Raw genomic sequence first — 24,165 nt, 5'->3', positions numbered from 1 at the left:
ATTTAAAGAATTTTAGGATTTGATTACATGAACAGTAAACATGGCATTCCAGGCTAGAAACTTGGATAAAGAGAAGCACAGAAGTATAAATGGTAACTTGTGTTTCAAGAAAGGTCATTAGTCTCATTTGATTAAACAATTAACTGAATGCTTGCTAAGGGCTAGAACTTTTGGCCTCTTTATGGGATTTAGAAGTATTATCTTCTCAGATGATCAAACTGAATCAAAGATGTTAAATAATTTATATAATCTATTTACAAGGCTAGAAAATGATAAAGCAGGACTTGAACTTCAGCAGTTTGGCTCCAGTTTTGGTGCATATTACCTCCTAGATCATATCCAAATTCTTCAAGGAGGTAATGTGAAAGTTAGGTTTAAGTTTGACCCTCGATGGTGATGAATGGTTGCTTAAGAAGTCTGAGCTTCATTTAAGAGTTAATGGAAATCTTTACGTTTGGGGGCCAGGAGAAGAAACTATCAGAGCAGACCTTTTTATATAATTTAGCAATAGCATAAAAAATGGATTTGAGGCAGGTAAAAATAAGAGCCACTTGAGACTAGTTAGTAATCTACTGGAGTGACAAAGGGAGACTCTCACCATGAAACAGCATTGATGGGACAGAGACAGGATTGATGGGATGCTGTGATAACTTATGCAAGATTATTATGTTTTTCCCTGATACATATACTCACAGATAATTTTAAAAAAACCTACATATTTTTATTCTGGCCAAAAAAATTTAATATCATTAATTTAACAAATAATACTATAGTCTTATAATGTTAGAAATAAGAGGAAGCTGGTAGATATTGGGCATAACAAAGTAATAACCTAAAGTCCTTCCTTTAAATTTTCTTTGTTTCTTCCTTTTTTTCCATTTTCTTCCTTTCCTTCTTTTTCTACTTCCTCCTTTCCTTCATCTTTTTTTTTTTTCTGGTACTGTCTATTCTTTATGGCTGACAAAATAGTAGAACATCATGTTGGTATGTAATAGCAATTATTTACAAATTTTTAGTTTCAGTAGCACAAAATATTACAGGTTCCTATGCAATATTGTTCTTTACAGCATCAGACTTTACTTCCATCATCAGTCATATCCACAAGGGGTTGCTGTTTTTGCTTTGGCTCCATCTCTTCATTCTTTCTGGAGTTATTTCTTCACCAATCTCTAGTAGCATACTGGGCACCTACCGACCTGGGGAGTTCATCATTAGTGTCCTATCTTTTTGCCTTTTTACACAGTTCATGGGATTCTCAAGGCAAGAATACTGAAGTAGTTTGTCATTCCCTTCTCCAGTGGACTACATTTTGTGAGAACTCTCCAAAATGACCCGTATGTCCTAAGTGGCCCTACACAGCATACTGATAATTTCATTGACTCAGACAAGGCTGTGATCCATGTGATCAGTTCGGTTTGTTTCCTGTGATTGTGGTTTTCATTCTGTCTGACCTCTGTTGGATAACAGGCTTATGGAAACTTCCTGATAGGAGAGACTGAGTGAGGAGGAAACTAGGTCTTGTTCTAATGGGCGGGGCCCATCAGATTGATTATATTCTTTATAGGCAAAGATGAAGAAACTCTATACAGTCAGCAAAAACAAGAGTGGGAGCTGGCTCAGATCACAAACTCCTTACTGCCAAATTCAGATGTAAATTGAAGACAGTAGGGGAAAATACCAGACCATTCAGGTATGACCGAAATCAAACCCCTTATGATTATACAGTGGAAGTGACAAAGATTCAAGGGATTAGATCTGATAGAGTGCTTGAAGAACTATGGACGGAGGTTCATAACATTGTACAGGAGGCAGTGATCAAGACCATCCCAAAGAAAAAGAAATGCAAACCGGGAAAATGGTTGTCTGAGGAGGCCTTACAAACAGCTGAGAAAAAAAGAGAAGTGAAAGGTAAAGGAGAAAAGGAAAGATATACCCATTTGAATGCAGAGTTCCAAAGAATAGCAAAGAGAGATAAGAAAACCTTCCTCAGCAATCAGTGCAAAGAAATAGAGGAAAACAATAGAATGAGAAAGACTAGAAATCTCTACAATAAAATTATAGATACTAAAGGAATATTTCATGCAAAGATGGGCACAATAAAGGACAGAAATGTTATGTACCTAACAGAAGCAGAAGATATTAAAGAAGAAGTTGCAACAATACACAGAAGAGCTATACGAAAAGGATCTTCATGACCCAGATAACCACGATGGTGTGATCAGTCACCTAGAGCCAGACATCCCGGAATGGAAGTCAAGTGGGCCTTAGGAAACATTAGTATGAACAAAACTAGTGGAGGTGATGGAATTCCAGTTGAATTATTTCAAATCCTGAAAGATGATGCTGTGAAAGTGCTGCACTCATTATGCCGGAAAATTTGGAAAACTCAGCAGTGGCCACAGGACTGGAAAAGGTCTGTTTTCATTCCAAACACAAAGAAAGGCAATGCCAAAGAATGCTCAAACTACCACACAATTGCACTCATCTCACATGCTAGTAAAGTAATTTTCAAAATTCTCCAAGCCAGGCTTCAACAATACGTGAACTGTGAACTTCCAGATGTTCAAGCTGGATTTAGAAAAGGCAGAGGAAACAGACACTAAATGCCTACATCCATTGGATCCTTGGAAAAGCAAGAGAGTTCCAGAAAAATATCTATTTCTGCTTTATTGATTATGCCAAAGCCTTTGACTGTGCAGATCACAACAAATGGTGGAAAATTCTTAATGAAATGAAAATAACAGACCAGCTGACCTGCCTTCTAATAAATCTGTATGCCTGTCAAGAACAACAGTTAGAACTGGACATGGAACAAAAGATTGGTTCCAAATCTGGTAAGGAGTACATCAAGGCTACATATTGGCACTCTGCTTATTTAACTTATATGCAGAATACATCATGCAAAAAGCCAGGCTGGATAAAGCACAAGCTAGAATCAAGATTGCTGAGAGGAATATCAATAACCTCAGATATGCAGATGACACCACCCTTATGGCAGAAAGTGAAGAAAAACTACAGTGCCTCTTGATGAAAGTGAAAGAGGAGAGTGAAAAAGTTGGCTTAAAACTCAACATTCTGAAAACTAAGATCATGGCATCACTTCATGGCAAATAGATGGGGAAACAATGGAAACAGTGAAAGACTATTTTTGGGGGGCTCCAAAACCACTGCAGATGGTGACTGCAGCCACGAAGTTAAAAGATGCTTGCTCCTTGGAAGGAACCTAGACAGCATATTAAAAAGCAGAGACATTACTTTAAAGTTACATCTAGTCAAAGCCATAATTTTTCCAGTAGTCATGTATGGATGTGAGAGTTGGACTATAAAGAAAGTTGAGCATTGAAAAATTAATGCTTTTGAACTTTGGTGTTGGAGTAGACTTGTGAGAGTCCGTTGAACTGCAAGGAAATCCAACCAGTGTATTCTAAAGGAAGTCAGTCCTGAATATTCACTGGAAGGATGGATGCTGAAGCTGAAAACTCCAATACTTTGGCCACCTGATGCAAACAACTAACTCCTTGGAAAAGACCCTGATCCTGGTAAAGATTGAAGGTGGGAGGAGAAGGGGATGACAGAGGATGAGATGTTTGAATGGCATCACTGACTCAGTGGACATTAGTTTGAGTAAGCTCTGGGAGTTGGTGATGGACAGGGAAGCCTGGCGTGCTGCAGTCCATGGGGTCACAAAGAATTGGACATGGCTGAGTGACTAAACTGAACTGAGCACAAAATATATTTTAAGTATAAGGAAGTTGGCTAGAACTGCAGTATAGGCATGATTCTCAGCTGAATCACTTGATAAGGCTATTTTAGTTAGCTTAATTATATATATATGTCTACATTGCAACTTGAACTGTGATAGGGAAATTCCTAGAATCCTGCCCTGGTACAAAGCAGATAGCAAGCATGAGCAATTGTTTTGCAAAAGAATTTTTTACATAAATATATAGTCAAGCACTTTCTACATAGCTACATTAGATATTAATATTCTCACATTCATAATGTAGTCCACCTTGTTCTCCATAATCATTTGTATTTTCCCTCATATCTTCTTTTTTATTGCCACTTTCTTGCATTTTTTGTAAATGATAAGCCATTTTTTTCTCTAGAAGAGCTTGTTTCTAAAATATCAAACAAGATATTGGTTAACATAAACCTGCTGTTTAAAGATACAAATAAATATTTAATATGTGACAGTATGTTGGAAATGAGCAATCATTCCTGTCCTGTGACTTGTAAGGTTATTCTGAACATAAATTTGGGAGGGTGGTAATGGGAAAATTTCCATATGTTGTCAAACAGGAAGAATATATTTAACACTTAGATGCAGTTTTTCTCATTGCACACCTTCAGGGTATCCAGTTTCAGATCAGACATCATCTCAATGTATTGCTCTCCTGTGATTTTAGGCAATTTCTAAATCATCTTCAGTTGGAGAATTCCTTTACCAAATGCCACTCAGGTCAAATACATATAAACAGAATATCATATATGAAATCTGGCTTCTTTTTGTATATCTCTGGACTAATATTGACACTGGATATACCAGAAAAGAGACAGCTGCACAGAGAAAGAGCCCCAGTAATCCTCAGAGAATTCCCTAGAGGAGTAGTCAGCAAGAGAATGGATTAATACTTATATGACTTTTATGTGAGACACTACCCAAGATCAAAGACAGGCCCATCCCAATGGAATCAAGAAACAATATTTAACACCAATCTATGATGCTTATTCTAATGAGGCTACTCAGAAAAAATTCATTAAGTCATAGGGCATTGAGTAGACTACTAAAATGGGCCTTGCCTCTCCAGTGATGGATAACTCATCCCAGGTTCAATATGGTTCTGTTCCCATCTAACAAATATTAAATAGCAAGACTTATTTCCAAATAACCTATATACATCCAAGAAAAAAGAGCTAAGGAGTATTATACAAAGATGAAAATACTCAGCACACACAATAAAAAGTTCACAATATTTGGCATCCAATCAAGGAATACCGAGCATATAAAGAAGCATAGAAATATGACCCATAAAGAGAGTAATCAATTAAAAATAACTCAGAAATGATACAGATGTTAGATTTAATGTAACATTAAAATAAATAAGCTGAAAATAGAGTTACTATATGATCCTGTGATCCTATTCTTGGGCATACATATAGAGAAAACTAATTCACAAAGATACACTCACTTCAACATTCACTGCAGCACTATTTACAATAGCTAAGACAAGGAAGTAATGTAAATGTCCATTGACAGGTGAATGGATCAAGAAGATACAATATATGTATATACACACACAATGGAATACTACTCAGCCATAAAAAGAATGACAATGCCACTTGCAGCAACATGGACCTAGAGATTATCATACTAAATAAAATAAGTCAGAGACAAACATATATCAGTTATATGTGAGGTCTAAAAAAATAATGCAGATGAACTTATTTACAAAGCAGAAATAGGCTCACAGGCAGAGAAAAAAAAAAATTGAAGACTGCCAAAGTGGGTAGCAGGCAATGGGTAGAGAGACAAATTAAGAGTTTGATATTAACATATACACACTACTATATATATATATATATATATATATATATATATATATATATATATATATATATATAATAAGTAAACAAGGACCTACTGCATAGCACAGGGAACTATATTCAGTATTTTCTTATTATCTATAGTGGAAAAGAATTTGAAAAAGACTTTATATATACACATGAATATATATATATATATATATATATATATATATAACTGAATCATTTAGAACTAATACACCATTATAAATGAACTACACTTGAATTAAAAACATACAATAACTGAATTCCAAATATTTATAAGATGAACAAGAGACACAGAAGATACAAAAAGTACCCAATAAATTTTAAATGCGTGAGATAAGCAATGCATTTGGTGCATTAATGGCAGAGTTCACATTGAAAGGGAAGAGATTAATATATATTCAGAAAAAGAAACCATCCAAAGAGAAACACTGAGAGAAAAAAAAGAAAAAAGCGAAATTAGGGAATGTGGATAAGATGGTAGAGAAGGGAGACCCCAGGCTTCCTTCCTTGATCATGGACATACCAAAATTAAAACTATTTTCAAGGTAACTAAGAGAATGACAGGAAGACTAGCAGAAAACACTTTCCATAACTAAGGACAGAAAGAAGTAGCCACAATGAGATGGATAGGAGACAAAGAGATGTAATACAGTCTAGAGCCTCACCTTGGGGTCAGTGGCTCATAAACAACAGGATAATCACATCTGCAAAGGTTCTTCCTAAGGAGAAAAAGGTCCAAGCTCAACATTAGGCTTCCCAGCCAGAAAGGTCATGCACCAAGAAGACAAACCTCAAAAATATCTGGCTTTGGAAGTTAGCAGGGCTTGCATATGGAAGAACCAGAGGGTGGTAGGAAATAATGATTTTGGTCTAAAAAGGCACATGCAAATATATGTTCTGAGGCCCCACACAGAGGCAGTAAGATGAAAGAAGCATGGATTAGACCAGCTTGTTCATCTTGGAGAGATTCTTGGAAAGACAGGAGGCAACTGGCATTCCCTTTGGGGATGGGGATGAGGGTGGCAGCCACTTTTGGAGGCCTGTTTTACTACAAGGATACCAATGCTGGCAAGTACCATTTTGAAGTCTTCCTTTTAGATTGTTAGCACTGAGGGATTACCTGCTCACAAGGGAGCTGGCAACAGTCCTGTGACCCATCTGGGCTATACGCTCAGCCTTATTGAGACCCATTGTCTCCCAACAGGGGCCTGGTACCTGCTCCATTCACCAGAGGTCCCACAGCCAGTCTTACTAGACATGCATTTTCTATCAGTCAGCTGGCTGAGGCATGGGGACCCTTGGACCTTTCAACCAACTGCACCAGGACCCAGCTCTGTCCATCAGTGGGCAGGCAGCCATCACATGAGGCAGTGCTTGGCAGTCAACCAGTCCATGTAGATCTGATATGGAACACCTTTTGAGCACATAGTTCTCATGACCTGAGGAGAGTGTACTGCTGGGCCTCAAAGGATATAATCCACATAAGTACACATCTTCAGGACTTGGAAACGTAACCAATGTATCTAATACATAGAAATAAACAAAAAGAATTATGCAAAATGAGAGAAATATGTTTCAAACATAAACAAGACTTCAGAAAAGAACTAAATAAGGGGAGACAAGCAATCTACCTGATAAAAGAGTTCAAGATTATGGGCATAAGCTGCTCAAGGAACACAGAAGATGGATGAACCAGTGAGAAGTTTAACAAGCATTAGAACACATAGAGAGGAATCAAATGGAACTAATAAAATAGCTAAACAAAACAAAACAAGACAAACAAAACACTAGAAGGAGTCAATAGATTAGCTGATACAGAGGAAGGGATCAGTGAACTGGAAGACAGAGTAGTCAGAATCACCTAAGCCAAACTGAAAAAAAGGCAAGAGTTAAACAAAATGAGAGTTTAATACAATTCTAGACATCAATCATACCATAATTTGCATTACAATGGTCACAGAAGGAGGAGAAGAGAGAAGGAAAGTGGCTGAGGACTTAGATGAAGAAAAAATAGATGAAAATTTGTCTAAAGTGGGAAAGAAAACAGCCATCCATGTCCAGGAGGCACAAAGAATCCCAATCAAGATCAACCAAAGAGGTTCACACCAGTTTTTGGAAAAATTAAAAAAAAAAAAAAAAAGGAATCTTGAAAGCAGCAGGGGAAAAACAAACAGTTATGTATCCATAAGACTCTGAGCTAACTTTTCAGCAGAAATTTTGCACTCCAGAAAAAAGTGGTACAATATTTCAAAGTGATAAAAGGAAAAGCTACAACTAAGAATATTTGGCAAGGCTGTCATTCAAATTTGAAGGTCAGCCCATTAATTTTGTAGGTAGGTGCCCAATATGCTACTGGAGATCAGTGGAGAAGTAACTCCAGAAAGAATGAAGGGATGTAGTTAAAGCAAAAACACATCCAGTTGTGGATGTGACTGGTGATAGAAGTATGGTCTGATGCTGTAAAGAGCAATATTGCATAGGAACCTGGAATGTCAGGTCCATGAATCAAGGCAAATTGGAAACAGTCAAACAGGAGATGGCAAGAGCGAACGTCGACATTCTAGGAATCAGCGAACTAAGATGGACTGAAAAGGGTGAATTTAACTCAGATGACCATTATATCTACTACTGTGGCCAGAATCCCTTAGAAGATAAGGGACTGGAAATCAGTCCTGGGTGTTCACTGGAAAAACTGATGTTGAAGCTGAAACTCCAATATTTTGGCCACTTGATCCAAAGAGCTGACTCATTTGAAAAGACCCTGATGTTGGGAAAGATTGAAGGCAGGAGGAGAAGGGGACAACAGAGGATGAGATGGTTAGATGGCATCACTGACTCAATGGACATGAGTTTGGGTAAACTCTGGGAGCTGGTGATGGACAGGGAGGCCTGGCGTGCTACAGTTCATGGGGTCACAAAGAGTCGGACATGACTGAACGACTGAACAGAACTGAACTGAAAAGACCACTAAAAAGTTTTATAAGAAACCTGAAAATGACTGCTCTAAGCAGAAAAGAGCACAACTAAAATATGGAAAACAGAAAAGGAAAAATCTCATTGGTAAAGGCACACACACAGTAAAAGCAGTGGATTAAGCGCTTATAAAACTAGTAGGAAAGTTAAAAGACAAAGGTAGTAAAATCATATCCACAGTAAGTAGCTAAGCCAAAATGAAAACTGGTTGCATGGTCGTGTCCAATTCTGCCATCCCACGGACTGTAGCCCATCAAACTCCTCTTGTCCATGGAGTTCTCCAGGCGCAAGTACTAGAGTGGGTTGCCATTTCCTTCTTCAGGGCATCTTCCCAACCCAGGGTTTGAACCTGGTTCTCCTGCACTGCAGGCAGATTCTTTACCAACTGAGCTACTAGGAAAGCCCGACCTGGGGGTGCAACAAAGGGACTCAGAACCCCTAGGGAATTTGACTTTGGAGGCCAGTGGGATTTGATTACAGAAATTCCACAGGACTGGGGAAACAGTCTCTTTGAGGGCACAAACAAAACCTTGTGTGCGCCAGGAGCCAGGAGAAAGGAGCAGTGTTCCGACAAGATACTGAGTCACACTTGACAGTGAGTGTAGTTAAGTAGTTAAGGGATGCCCCAAAATACATAAAATATATGTAAAAACATTAAAAATGGAGGGGAGAATAAAACTGTAGGGTTGTTAGAAAGCATTTGAATCAAAGAGATAATCAACTAAAGCAATAATATGTAATTATATACATATATGTATATGTATATATGATTTTAAACACACACACACACGTCTTATGCTTCCCAGGTTGCTCAGTGGTAAAGAATCTGCCTGCCAATGCAGAGGACCCAGGAGATGCAGGTTCGACCCCTGAGTTGGGAAGAGCCCCTGGAATAGGAAATAGCAATCCACTCCAGTACTGTTGCCTGGAGAATTCTATGGACAGAGGAGCCTGACAGGCTGCAGTCCATCCTTGTGGTCATAAAGACAAAACTGAGCTACTGAGCATGCACATACATTTTTACAGTAACCACAAACCAAAACTGTGTAATGTAACACAAAAGAAGAGAAACAAACTCAATAATATTAAAGATATTCATAAAATCAAAATGGAAGAGAGTAAAAGATTAAATGAATGAAAAAGAACCTACAGAACAACCAGAAATCAATGAACAAAATGGAAATAAGTACATACATATCAGTAATTATCAATACTTTACATATAAATGGATTAAATGTTTCAATCAAATGACAGAATGGCTGAATGAATATAAAAAAATAACCCATACATATGCTGCCTGCAGGTTGATCTAAAGACACACAAACTGAAAGTAAGGGGATGGAGAAAGTATTCCATACAAAATCAGTGATAGCAATACTTTTATCAGACTAAATAGACTTTCAAACATAGACTATAACAAAAAACAACGAGGGATATTACATAATGAAGAAAGGATTGATCTAGGAAGATATAACAATTGGAAATACCTATGTACCCAACATAGGAACACCTAAATACACAAAGCAAATACTAACAAAGATAAAGGGAGAAATTGATAATAACACAATAACAGTAGGGAACAGTAACAACTTCACTTACATTAACTGATAGATCATCTAGACAGAAGATCAATACAGAAACACTAGCCTTAAACAACAAATTAAATGGTGGATATCCCATCAAAAAGCAACAGAATGCACATTCCAGTATACATGTGACATTGTTCAGGAGAGATCAATCACATCTTAGGCCAGAAAATAACTCTAGGTAAATTTAAGATGACTGAAATCATATCAAGCATTTCTTCTTATCACAATAAAATCACCACAAGGAAAGAAAATTGTAAAAAAAAACAGAAATATGTGTATGTGGAGGCTAGACAATATGTTACTAAACAACGAATGGGTCACTGAAGAAATCAAACTAAAACTATCTGGAGACAAAAGAAAATGGAAACACAATGATCCAAAATATATGGGAAGCAACTTTTCTAAGAGGGAACTTAAAAGAAGTTCTAAGAGGGAAGTTTACAGCAACAGAAGCTTACATCAGGGAACAAAATCCTCAAATAAACCACCTAATCTATACCCAAAAGAACTAGAAAAAGAACAAAAACTCAGAGTTAGTAGAATGAAAGAAGTCGTACAGATCAGAGCAGAATAAATGGAACAAAGACTAAAAAAAGTTGGAAAATATCAATGAAAATAAGATCTGATTATTTGAAAAGATAAACAAAATTGAAAAATCTTTAGCCAGGCTCATCAAGAAAGAGAGGGCCCAAATAAAATCAGAAGTGAAAAAGAAGTTATAATCAACACCATAAAAACACAAAAGATCATAAAAGATTATGATGAACAATTATATACCAATAAAATATACAAGCTAGAAGAAACATACATTCTTAGAAAAGTATAATCTCCCAAGACTGAATTGAGAAGAAGATAAAAGATGAAAAAAGAAATTACCAAAGTAATGAAATTTAATCAACAGGACCGGAAGTCTTTACTGATGAATACTACCAATATTTAAAGAAGACTTACTACCTATCCCTCTCAAACAATTCAAAAATATCAAAGAGGAAGGAAGGGTCTTCCAAACTCATTCCAGGAGACCAGAATCACCCTGAAACAAGACAAAAACACCACTCAAAAAAGGAAATTACAGGTCATTATCAATGCTGGACACAGATGTAAATATCCTCAAAATATTAGAAGTCAGAATTTGACAATACTTTATAAGGATCATACACCATGATCAAGTGGGATTTGTCTGAAAAGTATGTTTCAGTACCTGCGAAGAAATCAATATGATACCTATTAACAGTGTGAAAAATAGAAATCATACAATTATCTCAATCAATGTAGAAAAAGGTGTTGACAAAGTTCAATATCTATTTATGATAAACACCCTCCTATGGCTTACTCATATTGATGTTTGACAGAAATCAATACAATTCTGTAAAGCATTTATCCCTTAATAAAAAAAATAAATTAAAAAGAAAAAAAAAAAAAAACTCTCCACAAAGTAGGTGACAGGGGAAGCATACCCCAACATAATAAAGGTCATATGTGATAAACCTACAGGCAACATCATAGCTAATGGTGAAAAGCTGAAAGCATTTCCTCTAAGGTAAGGGATAAAACAAGGATGGCCCATCCCACTACTTCTATTGAATACAGTTTTGGAAGTCGTTTTGAAGAGGCAGAGAAACCAGAGATAAAGGTGCCAACATTTGTTGGATCATGGAGAAAGCAAGGGAGTTAAAAAAAAAAATCTATTTCTGCTTCGTTTACTACATTAAAACCTTTGACTATCTGGATCACAACAAGCTGGAAAATTCTTATAGATATGGGAGTACCAGACCACCTTACCTGTCTCCTGAGAAAGTTAAATGCAGGTCAAGAAGCACCAGTTAGAATGGACATGGAAGAATTGACTGGTTCCAAATTGGGAAAGGAGTTTGACAAGACTGTATACTGTTACCTTGCTTATTTATCTTAAATGCAGAGTACATCACACAAAACACTAGACTGGATGAATCACAAGCTAGAATCAAGATTGCTGGAAGAAATATCAACAACCTCAGATATGAAAATGATACCACTTTAATGGCAGAAAGTGAAGAGGAACTAAAGAGCCTCTTGATGAGGGTGAAAGAGGTGAGTGAGCTGGCTTGAAACTCAGCATTCAAAAAACAAAGAACATGGCATCTGGTCCCATCACTTCATGGCAAATAGAAAGGGAAAAAGTGGAAGCAGTGACAGATTTTCTTTTCTTGGGCTCTAAAATTATTGAAGATGGTGACTGCAATCATGAAATTAAGACGTACGCTCCTTGGAAGAAAGGCTATGGCAAATCTAGACAAGTATTCAAAAAGCAGAGGTATCACTTTGCTGACAAAAGTCCATGTAGTCAAAGCTATGGCTTTTCCAGTAGTTATGTACAGACATGAGAGTTGTACCATAAAGAAGGCTGAGTACAATTTAATGCTTTTAAACCATGGTGATGTTCACAGAAGACTCTTGAGAGTTCCTTGGACAGCATGGAGATCAAAACAATCAATCCTGAAGGAAATCAACCCTGAATATTCATTGGAAGGACTGACGCTGAAGTTCCAATACTTTGGCCACTTGATGAAAAGAAGTGACTCACTGGAAAAGACCCTGAGCCTGTACAGACACAAAGCAAATGGAGAAGGGGGCAACAGAGGATGAGATGGTGATAGCATCACTGACTCAAGGGACATGAATTAGAGCAAACTCCAGGAGATAGTGGAGAACAGAGGAGCCTGGTGAGCTACAGTTCAGGAGAGAGCAAAGAGTCAGACATAACTTAGTAACTGAACACTGGAATTCCTAGCCATAACAGTCAGACAAGTAAAGAAATGAACTGTATCCAACTTGGAAAAGAAGATGTAAAACTGTTGGCAGATGACATGATATTATATAGAGAAAACCCTAAAAATGCCCCCACATTTATTAGAACTAATAAATGAATTCAGTAAGATTTCAGGATACAAAATTAATAATCACAAGTCATGTTTCTACAAACCAACAATGAACTAACAGAAAGAGAAATTAAGGATCAATCTCATTTACAATTGCATCAAAAAGAATGCATTACCTAGGAATAACTCTAACAAATGAGATACAAGACTTAAAATCACAAACTGTAAGACATTAATGAAATAAATTTAAAACAACACAAAAAATTGGAAAGATATACCGTGGTCACAAATTGGAAGAATTAATACTGTTAAAATGACCATATTTCCCAATGCAATGTACAGATTCAACGTAAACCCTATTAAAATACCAATGGCATTTACGGAACTAGAACAAAGAATTCTAAAATTGGTATGAAACATAAAAGTTTTTGAGATCGATGATGGTCTTTTCTCAAAATAATCTTGAGAAAGATGTTTAAAATCATAATCCCTGATTTCAAACTATATGACAAAGAGCTACAGTAATCAAAACAGTATGGAGGTGGCACAAAAGCAGACATATATATCACTACAACAGAAGAGAGAGCCCAGAAATAAACCTGCACTTATATGGTCAATTAATGTACAACAAAGGATGCATAAATATAAAGTAGCAAAAACATAGCTTCTTCAATAAATGGTGTTGGGAAAACTGGACAGCTAAAGGGAAAAGAAAAAAACTGATTTGCTTTTTCATACCATATACAAAAACAAATTCAAAATGAATTAAGAATTTAAATATTTAAGATTCCAAACCAAAAAATTCCTAGAGAAAACAGGTATTATGATCTTTGACATAAATTTTAGCATATTATTACTAGTTTGATCTGGCTGTTTAGGCAAAAATAAATTAATAAATAAACAAATGAGACTGCAAGAAACTAAAACTTTTTTGGACACGTAGATTCTTGGCAAAACAAAAAGGCAGTTTACTGAATGGGAGAAGATATTTGTAAATGATATACCCAATAAAAGGTTAGTATCCAAAATACAAAATGGAATCATATAACTTATCACAAACCACCAACCCAACCAAAAATGGGCAGATGACTTGAATGGACATTTTTCTAAAAAACATACTGATGGCCAAAAAATACATGAAAAGATGCTCAACATCACGAATCTTCAGGAAAATGCAAATCAAAACCACAATCAGTATCACCACACGTCTGCCAGAATGGCTATCATTAAAAACACAACTAATAACAAATGGTAAAGATGTAGACAGTGAAAAAGCTGGCTTAAAGCTCAACATTCATAAAACTAAGATCATGGCATCCAGTTCCATCACTTCATGGCAAATAGATGGGGAAACAGTGGAAACAGTGTATGACTTTATTTTTCTGAGCTCCAAAATCACTGCAGATGGTGATTGCAGCCAGGAAATTAAAAGACACTTACTCCTTGGAAGAAAAGCAGTGACCAACCTAGACAGCATATTAAAAGTAGAGACATGACTTTATCAACAAAGGTTCGTCTGGTCAAGGCTATGGTTTTTTCAGTAGTCATGTATGGATGTGAGTTGGATTATAAAAAAAGCTGACTGCCAAAGAATTGATGCTTTTGAACTGTGGTGTTGGAGAAGACTCTTGAGAGTCCCTTGGACTGCAAGGAGATCTAACTAGTCCATCCTAAAGGAAATCAGTCCTAAGTATTCATTGGAAGGACTGATGTTGAAGCTGAAATTCCAATACTTTGGCCACCTGATGTGAAGAGCTGACTCATTGGAAAAGACTCTGATGCTGGGAAAGATTGAAGGGAGGAGGAGAAGGGGACGACAGAGGATGACATGGTTGGATTGCATCACCAACTCAATGGACATGAGTTTGGGAAGACTTCGGAAGTTGGTGATGGACAGGGATGCCTGGCATGCTGCATTCCATGGGGTTGCACAAAGTCGGACACGACTGAGCGAGTGAACTGAACTAAACTGAAGGATGAGGAGGAAAGGGAACCTTCAAGGCACTGTTGTCTGGATTATAAATTATAAGCTGGCAGAAGCCACTACAGAAAACAGTATGTAAAATCCTAAAAAAATTAAAAATGACCCAGCAATTTCACTTCTGGATATTTAATCAAATGAAATACAGACACTAATACAAAAGATGCAGGCACTCAAGTGTTCACTGTAGTAGTATTAACAGTAATCAAGAAAAAGGAAGCAACCTAAGTGTTCATCCATAGTCAAATGGATAACTAAAATGTGGTCACACACAATGGAATATTATTTAGCCATTAAAAATATTTAATCTTGCCATTTGTGACAACATGGACAATCTAAAATATTCTGATAAATGAAATAATTCACAGCGAGACAAATGTGACATAATAGCAAATGTAGAACCTAAAAAATAAAACTGACAAATTCAGATAAAGACAAGAAACAGGTGGTTTCCAGAAAGGAATTTGGTGGGAAGCAGATGTAGCGTATTAAGAGGTACAAATTTCAAGTTATCTGATGAATTAGAGGGACAAAATATACAGCATCTGGAATACAGTCAATAATATAAATCAGCTTGTATAACAAAGTTTACTAGACTTATTGTGGTGATCATTTTATAATATATGCATGTGTAAAATCATTATATAATATACCTGAAGCTAACATTGTACAGTGTAATACTGTACACTGACTATATTTCAATTAAAATACAAAATGAAAAACATCATTAAGGTCTGGTGCAATGTCAAGCAGCCTAATAGCTCTGTAGAGAGGCAAGACAGGACAAAATAAATATTTGACAATAATGTTCATTATAATCACATATATTAAACATTATACTGGAGGTTCTAGCCAATGCAATCAGGCAAGAAAAGGAACTAAAAAATCATCCATGTTTAATGAGCACCAAGATCATTTGTAGCACCATGATCATTTATGTAGAACATCAGTTGGCACCTACAATAAAACCACTAGAGCTAGTAAGTGTTTTTATCCATATAAGATATATGATGAATATTAAAAATTGATTTCCTATATCCCAACATAAAATAATTGGAATTTAAAATACAAACTACAGTATATTAGATTATGAAATATATAGGAATAAATCTAGCAAAAGATGTGTAAAAGCTTCAAATTATATAACTATATGATAAGAAAAATTAAGAAGACAATAAATAGAGGTATTTGATTCATGAGTTGGAAGATCCAATATAATCAAGAGATGAATTCTGCCTAAAATGACCTATACAGTCAATACAATTCCCATCAAAATCTCAGCAAAATTTCCTGGCAAACATTGACAACATGGTTTTAAAATATATATAGAAATATAAATGTAAATATAGATTAACCAAAACAACTCTGAAACAGAAAAACAAACTTGGAAAAATAAAATTACTGATTTAAAGAATTATTAAATGTATAATCAAGACAAACAGGTCAAAAAACAGAAAACAGGAGTAAAGTTAGACTAATGAAACTCATTTTTCACAAAGAAGCTAAGATAAATCTCTTATCTTAAAAGTTTTTGATAACTCTGCAATAAATAATTTGAGTAAAAATGCAGGTAATGTCAAATCTAAAAGAAAAAAATATAGATTATACTTAGAAACACATTAAAATGAATTGAAAAGCTTTTATATTAAAACATAATTCAAATAGACAATCTGAAATAGCTGCACTGGAATTAAAAAAGCCAATTTAGAATAGCTGCACTGGAAATACCAACAAGTCAAGCTGCTCTTCCATTATGATGTTTCAAGCAGCCTGTGGTATTACCATGCCTACCATCAGTGGTCATGTTTAATGGGTATGCCCAGTGCCAGAATTTGATTGAGACTAAAGTTAATGGAGACACAGTAAATGTCATCAGGTGAAAATTTAGAAGAAACCTGGTGTATTCTGTTGCTACAGCCAAAAGAATGAAATTAGAATATTCACTAACACCGTACACAAAAATAAACTCAAAATGGATCAAAGGCCTAAATGTAAGGCCAGATGTTATAAGACCTTAAGAGGAAAATATAGCCAGAACACTCTTTGACATAAATCACAACTATATCTTTTTTTGATCTACCTCCTAGAGTAATGAAAAGAAAAAGGACCTAATTAAACTTAAAAGCTTCTGCACAGCAAAAGAAACCATAAACAAAAAGGGGGAATATATTTGCAAATGAGACAGAAAAGGAATTAGTCTCCAAAAGTTACAAACAGTCCCTTCAGCTCAGTCAGAAAAACACAAAGCCCCATCAAAAATAAGCAGAAGATCTAAATAGACATGTCTCCAAAGGCATACAGATGGCCAAAAAGCATATGAAAAGATAATAGTTCTATTTTTAGTTTTTTAAGGAATCTCCATATTATTCTCCATAGTGGTTGTACCATTACATTGCCATAACAGTGTAGAAGAGTTCCCTTTTTTTCTCCACACCTTCTCCAGCATTGGTTGTTTGTTGACATTTTGATTTTGACCATTTTAATCAGTATGAGGTGATACCACATTGTGGTTTTGATTTGCATTTCTCTGATCATTAGTGCAGAATAATATGGAGAGTCCTTAAAAAATTAAAAATAGAACTACTATATATGACCTAGTAACCCCCATCCTGGCCATGTTTCCAGAGAAAACTATAATCCAAAAGGATACACACACTCCAGTGTTCATTGCAGCATTATTCACAGTAGCCAAAACATGGAAGCAATTTAAATGTCCACTGATAGATGAATGGATAAAGATGTGGTACATATATACAACAGAAAAATAGCCATGAAAAATGAAATAATGCCATTTGTAGCAACATAGATCACCTGGATAGAGATTATCACACTAAGTCAGATAGAAAAGACAAATATTATATGATATCACTCATATGTAGAATACAATTAAAAAAAAACAAATGAACTTATTCAAAAAACAGAAACAGACTTACAGATATGGAAAGAAAACTTATGATTACAAAAGAGGAAATGTGAGGGGGTAGAGGAATAAATCAGAACCTTGTGATAACACACAGAAAACACTACTATATATATGATAGATAACCAACAAGGACCTACTGTATAGTACAGTAAACTCTACTCAGTATTCTGTGATAACCTACATGAAAAAAGAATCTAAAATGGAATGAATACATCTATAACTGAATCACTTTTCTGTACACCTGAACCTAAATCAACTACGTGCTAGGCTTACTCGCTCAGTCATGCCCGACTCTGTGACCTCACAGACTGTAGCCTGCCAGGCTGTTCTGTCCATGGAGATTCTCCAGGCAAGAACACTGGAGTGAACTGCCACTCTCTCCTCCAGGGGATTTTCCCAACCTAGGGATCAAATTCAGGTCTCCTGCACTGCATTCCAATAAAAAAGGTGTGAAAAATTAAATATTAGAGAATAATAATTATAGTAAATTCAAGTAAGCTGAGATTGCCATATGAACAACGAGTCACTAACAATACAAAAAAGTACATGTAATAAGCCTAGAGGGCTTCCCTAGGGGTCGTGAAAGTCAGACATGACTTAGCAACTAAACAGCAACAACAAAATGATATAATAAAAGATTAATATATTTAAATTTCAAACTATTTAAAAAATTTTACAGCAGTATTATCCAGTATAACCAAACTATGTAGATCTTACACTTACATACGTTTGTCAACAAGAAATTACCTACAATAATTATTTAGATTATTTTAGATAACATTTATTGACATAGTTGTCAATGTTGTTTTGTTATTAAAAAAGCAATCTACAAAATAATCTGTAAGGAATAATAACATGAATGTATATATTCATTCAAATATATAAACATTTATAGAAGTATTATACAATGTGTAAGAATACAGTTGTGTGTGTATGTATACCAATAAATAAATATGGTGGTGATGGAATTCCAAATGAATTTTATTTCTCTTTATATTGATTTATACTGTAAATCATAAAACATTACATATTATTTAAAGTTCAAAACAAGTATTCTGAGAAGATTAACTGGTGGGGAAAAACTGAGAACTTGTGTCAAAATTCTAATTCTAATAAAGATAATCAGTTATATAATTTTTTTCTATAGGAATTACAAGTGTAGTTGATGGTGTGAGATAAAGTCAAAAGTAGTTTTATCAAATAATAGGGAAGTACTTTTTATATTACAGCCACAATGGAATACAACCAAAATACAATAACAATTTTATAAATTTCACTTTGTATAATACAAATCATTTGGTGTAACTGTTCTATTTCCATCTCACAAAGTGAACTACATTCAAAAATGAAAACTATCAAAAGCACACCCTCAATCAGCCCCAGTCAGAGGTTAAATCTCACCCTACCTTCTTGTCAGTCTCTTCTCTGCTTTTACGCCGTTGTTCCTCTATCCTAGCTTCTCTTTTGACATCTTCTCCAATCCTTGTCAGAAGTAACATCTCTTTTGTCTTCCATTCCTAAAGAGCACCATGTTACCATATTCAGTATGCGTACACAATTAACCTCTGTATTTTGTCCACTACCAAAAAGCAAGTTATTTCGAACAAGTCAAGAGCCTAACAGAAATCAGACCAAGCATAAGTATTAGTTTGGTTAAAAAGTAATTGCAGTTCTGTGAATTTTAAACCATTAAAAATAGGCTTAAGCACATCTTTATTAATCAAAATAGGTAGTTATAATCAACACATTTTGCCACTGAGAAATAAGTTTGCTTACTCCTGTAGCATAAAAATCTGTGCTTGATGCTTTGAGATTCACTGAACGCTTGGAAAGCATTTTCTGCTTCCTGATGGTCGTGGAAGTGCTTTCCAAACAAAAACTTGTCAAGATGCCTGAAGAAGTGGTAGTCAGTTGGTGAGAGGTCAGTTGAATACGGCAGATGAGGCAAAACTTCCAATTCATTCAACTTTTGAAGCACTAGTTGTATGATGTGTGGTTGGGCATTGTCAAGAAGTGGACACATTTTCATGACCAGTGCCAGCTGCAGGCATTGCAGCTTTCCACTCATCTCATTGATTTGCTGAGCATACTTCTCAGATATAATGGTTTTGATGGGGATTCAGAAAGCTATAGTGGGTTAAGCTGATAGCAGATGACCAAATAGTGACCATGACATTTTATTGGTGCAAGTTTGCTTTAGGAAGTATTTTGGAGCTTTTTCTTGGTCTGACATCTGAGCTGGTCATCTCATTGCCAGTTGTCACATAAAATCGACTTTTCGCCACACATCACAATTTGATTGAGAAATGGTTCATTGTTGTGTAGAATAAGATGACACTTCAACGATTTTTTAATTTGCAGTCAGCACATTAGGTATCCACTTAACAAGCTTTTTCACCTTTCCAATTTACTTCAAAAGCTGAATGACCATAGAATAGACAAAGTTAAGTTCTTTGACAACTTCTCAGGTAGTTCTTCCAAGATCAGCTGCGATGGAAGATCAGCTTCGATGATCTCAATTGGTTGGTGTCAGCTTTCGAAGGCCAGCCTCTCATTTCCTTTGCAAAACTGGAACAGCCACTGCACTAGAGGTTCATTAGCAGTTCCTTGGCCAAATGCATCGTTGATGTTGTGAGTTGTCTCCACTGCTTTACGACCCGTTTTGAAGTTGAATAAGAAAAGTGTTCAATTTGCTTTTTGTCTAACATCATTTCTGTTTGCTGTTTTTGTTCAGTAGCCAAGTCATGTCTGACTCTTCATGATCCCATAGACTGCAGCATTTAGGCTTCCCTGTCCTTCACCCTCTCCCAGAGCTTGCCCATGATCATGTATTGTATTGGTGATTCCATAAACCATCTCATCCCCTGTCACCTTATTCTTCTGCCAACAATATTTCTCAGCATCAGAGTGTTTTCCAATGAGTCAGCCGTTCAAATTAGGTGGCCAAGGTATTGGAGCTTCAGCATCAATCATTCTAATGAATATTTAGGGTTGATTTCCTTTAAGATTGATTGGTTTGTTTTCCTTCCTGTCCAAGGGACTCTCAAGAGTCACCTCTAGCACCAGAGTTTGAAAGCATTAATTCCTCAGCATTCTCCCTTCTTTATTGTCCAGCTCTCACAACTGTACCTGACTACTGGAAAGGCCATAGCCTTAACTATATGGACCTTTGTTGGCAAAGGGATGTTTTTGTTTTTTAACACACTGTCGAGGTTTGTCATAGCTTTCCTGACAAGAAGCAGTTCAGTCAGTTTAGTCGCTCAATTGAGTACAACTTTTGTGACCAAATGGACTGTAGCATGACAGGCTTCCCTGTCCATCACCAACTCCTGAAACTTGCTCAAACTCATGTCTATTGAGTTGATGATGCCATCCAATCATCTTATCCTCTGTTGTACCCTTCTTGTCCAGCATCAAGGTCTCTTTCAATGAATCAGTTCTTTGCACCAGGTGGCCAGAGTATTGGGGTTTCAGCTTCAGCATCCATCCTTCCAATGAATATTAAGCTGCCCATCATGCTTTCTTTTAGGATTGACTGATTTCCTTTAGGTTTGATTGATTTGAACTCCATGCAGTCCAAGGGACTCTCAAGAGTCTTCTCCAACACCACAGTTCAAAAGCATCAATTCTTTGGCGCTCAGCTTTCTTTATAGTCCAACTCTCACATCCATACATGACTACTGGAAAACCATAGCTTTGACTAAATGGACCTTTGTTGGCAAAGTAGTGTCTCTGCTTTTTAATATGCTGTCTAGGTTGCTCCTAGCTTTTCTTCCAAGGATCAAGCATCTTTTAATTTCATGGCTGCAGTCACCATCTGCAGTGATTTTGGAGCCCCCTCCCCTCAAAAAAGGTCTGTCACTGTTTTCACTGTTTCCCCATCTATTTTTCCATGAGTGCTGGGACCAGATGCCATGATCTTAGGTTTTCTGAATGTTGAGTTTTAAGCCAACTTTTTCACTCTCTTCTTTCACTTTCATCAAGAGGCTCTTCAGTTCTTTGATTTCTGCCATAAGTGTGATGTCATCTGCATATCTGAGGCTACTGATATTTCTCCTGGCAATCTTGATTTCAACTTGTGTTTCATCCAGCCCAGCATTTTTCATGATGTACTCGGCATATAAGTTAAATAAGCAGGGTGACAATATACACCCTTGACATACTCCTTTCCTTATTTGGAACCAGCAAATTATGATCCAGCAAATGCTGACATTTAGATCTCTAGTCCTTTGCCTTTTCTAAACCCAGTTTGAACATCTGGAAGTTCTCGGTTCATGTAATACTGAAGCCTAGCATGCAGGAATTTGAGCAGAGCCTTACTAGCATGAGTATAGCTATCTGGTGACTTGAACATTCTTTAGTACTGCCCTTCTTAGGAATTGGGATTAGGATTGACCTCTTTCAATCATTTCCCTAGTCTAAAATAAATAAAATAAACAGCAAGTAATAAGTCATTAGCCAAAAAAAAAAAAACCATAAAAGGAAGAAATTTACATGTAAATGGTATATAACATAACCATATTTACTTAAGAATGCATTCCAACATCAAATAGCAACATTCAGCAATGCAAAATTGCAATTACTTTTGCACTAACCTAATAAAATCATTCATTGGCTCTAGAATGGGCTTTCTTTACTGCACTCCTATTAGGAATGTACTAAATCTAAATTTAAAATGTTTTCCTCTCCACACTGAGGGCTATAGTGGAGTAAAACAGTATCTAGTAACTTTCCCAATCATCACTTTAAGAGCAGATACTAGCTCATACGCACAATGTGTGGTGTCATCTTTATTTTAAGTAACAACTTATGATTACAGCTGTGGAGAAACATCATTGTGGGGTAAAATGTTTAGACCTGACATTACCTGAAGAAGCATGATGGACAGCTCAACTTATTTACAAATGAATAACTATACATAGTTTTTCTCTATTTTAAATTTGCTGTCTCTCACCTCTTCAATTTTTCTACGAAGATTAAGTTTTCTTCTTGCGTGTTCTCGCTGTCGTCTTTCTTCTCTATCCATTCGGAGCAGGCGTTGCTCTTCAGCTGTGTGCTCAAGATGTTCTAACTCCTTCCTTATCATGTCCAGATATCTAAGTAAAAGCAAATGTAAGTCATGGTGAACTAAGAGTTTTGCTTACAATGACATCATCTTCTTTGATATTCCAAAACTACCTCTTTGCTTGCTTTATTTCTTGAGCTTTTATATATATATAAGTATATGTTATTGTGGCCAAGAAAAGGATAAATGTGGGGCATTTTATTAAAAACATTTTGCAGAGTACATATTCACAATAGGTTTAAGAATATGTGTTTGTAAAGAAGGTTGAAATAACTGAAACAGTGACTTCAAATTTGGAAAATGATTTAGATTTTCTAAGAAAAGATGTATGTTGATTCCCTTGTAATTTAAAAGGCCTTGAACACATCTTCCATGTATAGTTTGGGTCTCTGGTATGTCTCTGTATTACAGAATTACTATGGAACATAGCAGTTAGGAAATGCAGCTTAATTCCACAGCTTAATGAAGGAAGAGGGAAAAAATAAAATGTATTTTCACTTCCTAAGTGATGGTCTTGACCATGGAAAGGTAATAATTGAACATGAGTAGATGGCATCTAAAGAGCTTGCCCCTTCATGGATCACTGCCTTGTCATGATGGAGGGGCTTGCATAACTCAGTGAAGCTATGAGCCATGCCATGTAGGGCCACGTAAAATGGACAGATCATAGTGGAGAGTTCTGACAAAATGTGATCTACTGGAGGAGGCAATGGCAAACCACTCCAGTATACTAGCCATGAGAACTCCAAGAACTGTACAAAATGGCCAAAAAATATGACACCAAAAGATGAGCTCCCCGTGTTGGAAGGTGACCAATATGCTACTGAGGAAGAGAGGAGGACAATTACTAATAGCTCCAGAAAGAAAGCAGCTAGGCCAAAGCAAAGCTCGGTTGTGGATGTGTCTGATGATGAAAGTAAACTCCAATGTTGTAAAGAAAAGTATTGGATAGGAACCTGGAATGTTAGGTCCATGAATCAAGGTAAATTGGATATGGTCAAGCAGGAGATGGCAAAAGTGAACACTGACATCTTAGGAATCAGTGAACTGAAATGGAAAGGAATGGCTGAATTTAATTCAGATGACTATTATTTCTATTACTGAGGGAAAGAATACCATAGAAAAAAATGGAGTAGCCCTCATAATCAACAAAAGAGTATGATATGCAATACTTGGATGCAGGCTTAAAAACGACAGAATGA

The 24,165-nt window shown here is 36.1% G+C and overlaps 1 protein-coding gene across 1 annotated transcript in view; it reads right to left on the bottom strand.

The window, feature by feature from the left end:
• Window positions 1-24,165, bottom strand: part of FSIP2 (fibrous sheath interacting protein 2) — a 141,713-nt gene that overhangs the window by 104,951 nt on the left and 12,597 nt on the right. Inside the window, exons 6-8 of the mRNA XM_018066882.1 lie at window positions 22,853-22,994; window positions 19,305-19,415; window positions 3,995-4,121 (exon numbers count right to left, since the gene is read on the bottom strand). Coding sequence (XP_017922371.1) covers window positions 3,995-4,121; window positions 19,305-19,415; window positions 22,853-22,994 — 380 coding nt within the window. The remainder of the gene's footprint in view (window positions 1-3,994; window positions 4,122-19,304; window positions 19,416-22,852; window positions 22,995-24,165) is intronic.

The sequence above is a fragment of the Capra hircus genome, chromosome 2, assembly GCF_001704415.2.
Source record: "Capra hircus breed San Clemente chromosome 2, ASM170441v1, whole genome shotgun sequence".
In the NCBI taxonomy this organism is placed as follows: domain Eukaryota; kingdom Metazoa; phylum Chordata; class Mammalia; order Artiodactyla; family Bovidae; genus Capra; species Capra hircus.
Note: the sequence above shows the minus strand (reverse complement) of the source record. Positions and strands in the feature narration are given on the sequence as shown.